The sequence below is a fragment of the Acanthisitta chloris genome, unplaced genomic scaffold (genome assembly GCF_000695815.1).
Source record: "Acanthisitta chloris isolate BGI_N310 unplaced genomic scaffold, ASM69581v1 scaffold5352, whole genome shotgun sequence".
NCBI classification, from domain to species: Eukaryota; Metazoa; Chordata; class Aves; order Passeriformes; family Acanthisittidae; genus Acanthisitta; species Acanthisitta chloris.
The window spans coordinates 129,182-136,348 of record NW_008660992.1 but is presented as its reverse complement, the minus strand read 5'-3'; the positions used below and the strand labels follow the sequence as shown (position 1 = coordinate 136,348).

General features: G+C 41.5%; 1 protein-coding gene across 1 annotated transcript; it reads left to right on the top strand.

The window, feature by feature from the left end:
* The first annotated feature begins 110 nt into the window (after nt 1-110).
* Nucleotides 111-6,621, top strand: RPS7 (ribosomal protein S7). Its single transcript, XM_009070051.1, has 6 exons — nt 111-328; nt 643-714; nt 2,259-2,402; nt 3,956-4,020; nt 5,710-5,860; nt 6,501-6,621. Exons 1-6 carry the CDS (start codon nt 254-256, stop codon nt 6,576-6,578), a joined length of 585 nt encoding a protein of 194 aa, XP_009068299.1. The 5' UTR covers nt 111-253; the 3' UTR covers nt 6,579-6,621.
* The last annotated feature ends 546 nt before the right edge of the window (nt 6,622-7,167 follow it).

Genomic DNA, 7,167 nt, shown 5'->3' with positions numbered 1-7,167 from the left:
CCCGGTGCTCCCTGGGCCTCCCAGCCGCCGGTGCCTGGCGCACACGCGGGCACCGACGTGGGCAGGCCCCGCGTTTTCCTCTGGTTTTACTACGTTGTGGTCAGCATCTCCTGGAGCGGCGTGCTGGGTTTGCCCGTGGCTTCGCTCTGAAGCATGTGGCTGCTCGGTCGGATTGCAGAATGTTGGTTGTGTTTGTAGCAGGTGACACGTGTCTGGTGGCAACTGAGATGGTTTTTTGCGTTACAGAACGGCCATGTTCAGCTCTAGCGCCAAGATTGTGAAGCCTAATGGCGAGAAGCCAGATGAGTTCGAGTCTGGTATATCCCAGGTATGTGGCTTTTCTTTCTGCTGTTTGGTAATTCACTGCAGGTAATGGAGAGAGTGTTGTGACAGTTGTTCAGAGCCTAAATTCTGAGGTTCATGCTGTTTAAATGTGTTGTTTTCCCTAGTCTTACTTAGCTTGTGTGCCTGCCAATTGCACTTGTTGCATGTTCCTGTGACTTACAGAAAGTTAAGTCTTTGATGCTGTCTGTAGTAATGAGCATATAGCTGCTCTCTGGCACTGTGGACAGGCTTTGGTCTCAAGGGCTTTTATGAACTGAGCTGTGTGTAACGGATTCTTCTGCAACTTCACTTTTCTAGGCTCTGCTGGAGTTGGAAATGAACTCTGACTTAAAGGCTCAGCTACGGGAGCTGAACATCACAGCAGCTAAGGTAGGCTGAGAACTTCCCTGCAAGGAACTGCTTAGTGGCTTGCTCTGTATGTTTAGTTTTTGTGGATATTAATGTAGTAGGTGAATGGTGTCTTCAGACCTTTTTTATGGCCTTTTATTATCTGCTGTTGTGGTTTATCTGGTGGTATTTGCTGTTTTTAACACGTAGGATTTTGTAATAGTGTGTTAGGAACTAGATTGAAAAGTCACTGTGAAAATTCAAATAACAGTCTGGTGTGTTAAATAAACGTGTTCAAAAATAGTTCTGCGTTCTGACTCTGCAAACTGGGTTTGAGGTCTGAAACTGGCTTTTTGCATGTGGATATTGGCTGGAAGTGTAGGTATTGCTGCTGATTTGTCAGGAACATAAACTGTAGCATTCTTTGCACTTGTGAATCTTTATTATATAATAGATAGTTGGTAGATTAAGGAAATAGACTGACTTGGTCATGTAGGTTAGCCTGCCTATGTGTTTCAGTTTTAGTTCGTACAGACAACTCAAACTTGAAGGAAGAAAAGAAAGAATACAATTAGTGGAAAAGGAGGGAGAAAATTAGTGTTAGAATTTGTCAGCCTGGATGGAAATTCTGGAGCTGGTTGCTAAGTCGTTTGCTTTTGGTTCTTGCCCAGTTCCACCAGACACAGTATGGACACAGGTGCATGACTGCTTAGAGGTGAGTTAAAGAATCAGGGAATGCAGAAGGCAGCTTGGTGTATGAGTTCAGAGGCCTTCAGAAGAACCACATCCCTGCTGAAGTACAGCAGTAGGAGCTGTCCTCAGTGAAGGGTGTTTAGAAATGTATCTGTTGTTCACTTAGCTCCTTGATTTTATTTGTGAGAAATCCGTGAACATCTCAGTTGGCTCAAGTGGGAATGTAGCTGTTGAAAAACAGTCTTCCCATTTTGCTGGAGAATGAGGATGTTCATTGGAGAAGTGCCTTGTAAGCCTATGCAAACATCTTTGTGTTTGATCAACTGATGGGAGTAACAAATGAGGGGAAAGGTAACCTGTATTGGTGTGTTATAATCCTGCTGGCATTTGGAAGGGAAGGAAATGTTTTGATTGAGTAGTGTTGCAGGCCTTGGTGAGTGGTGGGCAGAAGGTGATGTCATGAACCAGTAGCTCAAAAATAGGAAACTCATTAGTGTAAACTTTGTCTAGAATGTGTGTTAGAGGCAAGTAATTTCTGAAACTGTGTGAGCATGTAAATAGCACTGTAGAGGCGGTGGTGAGCATTCAGTAGAATTAATTCTAGCATCTGAGTCTCATCCTGTGGAAAGAATGAACTTTGCTATTCAGAGAATGCATTTTTGAAAGGAGTTGTGGGACTTACTGCCCAGTCACTCCTTTACAGCAAAATAAGTGCTTTGATAAAGGTTTTTCTGTTTAATGATTTGTCTTTAATGCATAGAGGCAGGTACTGCTCTCTGATGCACTTACCCTGCTGCAAAGTTGTAAGCAAGACTGTGCTCAAAGGATTCACCATCAAACCAAGCATTACTTCTTGCCTGCTAGGTAATGCTTACATTGTGCTTCTGTTTCAGGAAATTGAAGTGGGTGGTGGCAGAAAAGCCATCATTATCTTTGTACCAGTTCCTCAGCTCAAATCCTTCCAGAAGATTCAGGTGCGGCTAGTTCGTGAGCTGGAGAAGAAATTCAGTGGAAAGCATGTGGTGTTCATTGCTCAGGTAAAATACTTGAAATCATATAGGCAGAACACTTAAAATGTTGATTTGAGTGCATCCCTGGAGGTCTCTAGTCCAGCCTCATGCATGAACCAGGATTGCTGCCAGCATTAGATGAGGTCAGCCATGGTTTTGTCTAGCTGAGTCTTGAAGACATGTAAGGATGGTGATTTCACAGTCTCTCTGGATAACCTGTTCCTGTGCTGCACTACTCTTTTGTATTATGCACTCAAGGTAACAGTGATATAATGCTTATTTTTTGTACCAGCAGGAAATGTAATGAGTGTCCTATGCGTGTTAGCTAAATGAGGCTATGTAAACTTGGAGAGATGTGAAGCTTTTTCACAGAAGATTCACCTTTCTTTTTCTGAACCCTCTTACTCCTTCAGAAGTTTGAGAACCAAAGCTTGAAAATAAAAGAACATTAACATTAATAGAAGCTTTGCTACACTTACATAATCTAAGAACTTAAAATTCAAGTTAGTAGGAAAAGAAGCAAAAACTTGACTCAAGTTCTAAAAATATATTGAAGGAGCTAAGGCATGAAAAGGTGACAGAGAACTCTCTGGGCAGTACTGAGGGGTGGGCAAACTGGAGATCTGTCTGCAGAGTGGACAATTAGTAAGACTGAAGTGGATTTTAGTGAAAATTCTTAATACATTTTTCAGAGTCAGTGTGCCTTACCCTGAATCTTCATGTGACCAAGAAGACTTGTTTTAATGAAGTGCCTCTGGCTCACTTTGAGTGTTTCAGAATTCCTTGTCAGTTCAGTAATTTGTATTTTAGAAGGGAATGTCTGTGGTGGTTCTGCTGTACATGAAATGTTCTTGGTTTTGAATTAGGACATTACCCAGTCTGGTTTATAGTAACCCTGTCATGAATACAATTATGGAGAAGCTGTGATGTGTTGGTAGAAAATATTGCAGCTGGCTACAACTGCATCTAAAGCTCAGTGTTTTAAAACATCTACCTTTGCAGTAGAGAAGTGGAAAATAAGTTTTACTCATTTAAGCAGGAATAAATTCCTTTAGATGCTGCTTTTGAAACTGGTTGCATTTAAGACAGGATCTGATCTGGATTGTGTAATACATCTCTTTATTCAGACTAGCATTTTGATCTCAGATGTCAGCCAGCTGTCTGTGGGACTGAGATAGCTCACTGCTCTGCTTTGCACCAGAGGCTCAGTCTAACAGGAACTGTAAAATTCTCTGGGATTTCTGTTCCCAGGGAAGTGTGCTCTCATTGCTAATGAGATACAGTGAACTACTGAGGTTGCATTCATGGGGGGAGGAAGGATGAAATGCAAATCTTCTATTTCATTGCATTGAATATAGGATTAGTAATGCAGTTCAGCTTCTGCAGGTAACTGTGTTCTTATGCTGGTACAGCTTTGGGCATACTTAAGTATCCTGTTTTGTTTCATGCATATGTCTCTAGGGAGGGGGGAGAGGAAGGTGCATGTATTGAGAGGTGGGTTGAGTTGATTTCAAACACTAGATACTGAAAAATGCCCTATTTGTTGTGGGTTTTTGTTTTTTGTTATTTTGCCTTAACAGAGAAGGATTCTGCCCAAGCCAACGAGAAAAAGCCGCACAAAAAACAAGCAAAAGCGTCCCAGGAGGTAAGTTAATAATACTGATTCAGTATGACAGCCTTCTTTTGTAACTAACTGGTAGTTTAGTCAAGTGATGGCTAGTTGAGTTTTCGAGAAGTCATTCAAGTGATTGGGTAGTCTTGTCCTTTTGCTTACTGCTTGGAATAGTGTCTTGTCATGTGGCTGCTAAAGGATGCAGTAGAACGGTTGTCTTTAGGCACTGTGTTGCATTTCTTAGCACTCCATCTGTATTAGCCAGCTAGAGCTGTAGCCAGTTTTTAGCCAGCTGTGCTGGCTTAAACCCCAACCTGCTGTCTCTGTTACCACAGTGTGCTGACAAGAATTATTTCTTTTTAAGCTGTAGGAAGAGCTACTTCCACATCACATGTTAGACTGTACAGAAGTCAAGGCTGGCACACTGAAGGGATGCAATGAGGGAGAGAGTGGCTGAGGAGGGTTATAGGTATGAGTACTAGTCCCTCTGGGTATGAATTCAATAGCAATAGTATAGTCATTTGTGTTAAATGGCCTCCCTGCTCTCATCTAGTCTCCTGATTGCTAGACATGCAACACTGCTATGTCTCTGTGGATGTCAGTGCTTCATCTATACTGTTCTCTATCTTGCTATATCATTATGTAGTCTGTGTTGTAAAAGTTTGTCCTTGTTATGACATGTGATGTGTTCCTGTAACTTCTCCCAGCACCAGTATTACACCTGTCATATGTTACTGTATTTTGAAATCTTCAGGCATGGATTTTAAAAGTACAGTTTTGTAGTACTTACCTGGCTGCAGTCCTGCCTTTGGAGGACTCTGCGTCTGTTGTGCTAAAAGTAGTGTTGTACAGTGGCTGGAGAGGTTGGCATCAGTGTCTGTGACTAGCATGCTGCCACTTCTGCAGAAGAAAAGGCAAGTGTGCAGGAGTGTCCCTGTCTTGGCCTGAGAGAAGATCAGGCCAGTGTTGTAAAACTGCTGTGTACATTGTGAAGCATAGAAATATGACTGATGTTAGTCTCCCTTAGCTATCCCAATCTTCCCAGTTTTGAAGTGCTGCTGTAGACACAGGTCTTAGTTACTAGTGATACTTCCTTGAAAGTGCAACTACGGGTACTGGAAATCTTACTAGTCCTCTAGACTTCATATGAAATAACCTGGGCTAATTTTACTCATTTTGGCTCACTTCTGCACAGTTAAAGAACACACCTGTAGGCATCAAACAGTCTGCGAAGTATGGACTAAGCTTAACCAGCTAGTCTTCCTGTAATACATTGGTGTTCTAAGCTGCTTGAGTTTAGGCAGATGAAGAAACTAGTGTTTTCAAAACTGGGTATCCTATGAATGTACTCTGCGTAGCTGAAGACACTCGCATGCTTAAACTCCTCCTGTGAGTGTTTCTGGGAAAATTGCAGATGGGACAACTTGGTTCTGATTTAAATGTGTAGAAATAGAAGAATGTTTCCAACAATGTGCAGTCTAAAAGGTCAGAAACGTGGTCATTTTTTCACCTTACACAGTCATTAAGTTTCTGCACTCGGTTTAGAATTTAGCTTTTATTTTTGCATGGCCTGTCACACTGTGGCATTAAACATATCCCCCTTTCCCCCTTGCAAAAGTCAACTGAATTTTCAGCTAAAGCATGCTGTGGAAGGTTTAAGTTACAACAAAATGAGAAATTTTCAAGAGGATGTGTTTTAATGATACAAATGTGGCATTTCAGCCGTACACTTACTGCAGTGCACGATGCTATTCTTGAAGACCTGGTGTTCCCAAGTGAAATTGTGGGCAAGAGAATCCGTGTAAAACTGGATGGCAGCAGGCTTATAAAAGTCCATCTGGACAAGGCACAACAGAACAATGTTGAACACAAGGTAAATGAACAAAACTTACTTTCTCATGCAGGTTGGGGTGGCATTCTGACATTGCTAGAGACTGCTTAGTGATAGAGCAAATAAATGTCTTCTGGCTTGTGGCAGTTGGAGGTGCTTCTGTTTGTGTCTGGAGTAAGATGAGGCAAGACAGTTTTGAACTGAAGCTGGATTGTAAAGTAACTATATTGATTCTCTCATGGGAACAGTGTTTTGCTGTTTTTTTTCTGTGCTTAGGGGTTTGTCGGGTTGTTTGTTCGGTTGGTGTTTTTTGCTTTTCAAGTGAAGCACTTAGTTTTGACCTTAAGTACAGCCTGCCCTTTGATTTTTTATTTTTTTTTTTGTTTGTTTGTTTGGTTGGTCGGTTGGTTTGGTTTCTGGGTTTTTTTTTGTGGGGGGTGTGTTTGGCCCTGCTCAGCTCCTGGGGTCTCCCATGGTTGCAAATCAAATTGGTTCCAACTACTATCCAGAAAACATATCTTTTGTATAAATACTTGGCTACCTTAGTCTAGAAGAAAATAATGAGCCTCAGAGCTCATGTTGGCATAAAGGCGCAGTGTCAAATAGTATACTATCTTAAGTATGTTAACTTCGAGTTACTTGTTTATGCAGCATATATGAACAAGATTGTTTTTCCTTACAGGTGGAAACATTTTCTGGTGTCTACAAGAAGCTCACAGGCAAAGATGTGGTGTTTGAATTTCCAGAATTCCAGCTGTAAAGTGCAAAAAATGGCTGAATAAACAACTGTTCATATAACAGAGTAATTTTATTTAAATTTTTACTTCCGTAAGCATAAATGGGGATTGAATGGTTCATGGGACTTCTCTACTGTCTAGAGAGTGACACTTGTGTGTCAGCATTTTAATGGTTGCCGTCTCAGGTTGTTCTTGGCACTCTTTTGCAACACAACTCTGGACAAAAATTGTCCAGTCTGCAAAAAGAATTGACAGTGAAAAATAAACCTGTGTGTTGTGAGACTCACCTTCTGTGAGAATGTGGAGAATTACTGTAGTGCAGTAGAACTCCTGAGTTTTGCACACAAGAATACGAGTTGGAGACCTACGTGTTCCTGACACTGGAAGAAGTCTACATAGCAGGTGGTATGACCTTTGAAATATGGAGTAGTGACACCTGAATAAGAGTTTGAATTCTTAGGAAATATATTGGGGGAGGTATAGGCTGAAATCTGAGGGAACTTGCTCGAAGTGGCAAAATTGTGTACCAGTTCTTAGCTAAAAGCAGGTCCTGTAGCTTCTCACCTTTATCAGAATGAAATGGTGAGAAATTTCTACTTCTGAGTGCTTGAC

Excerpts from the sequence above, each read along its gene's own strand:
- RPS7 (XM_009070051.1), top strand. The coding sequence starts at position 254 with ATGTTCAGCTCTAGCGCCAAGATTGTGAAGCCTAATGGCGAGAAGCCA. Across the intron at positions 329-642 it reads TCGAGTCTGGTATATCCCAG|GCTCTGCTGGAGTTGGAAAT; the intron begins GTATGTGGCTTT and ends TCACTTTTCTAG. Across the intron at positions 715-2,258 it reads TGAACATCACAGCAGCTAAG|GAAATTGAAGTGGGTGGTGG; the intron begins GTAGGCTGAGAA and ends CTTCTGTTTCAG.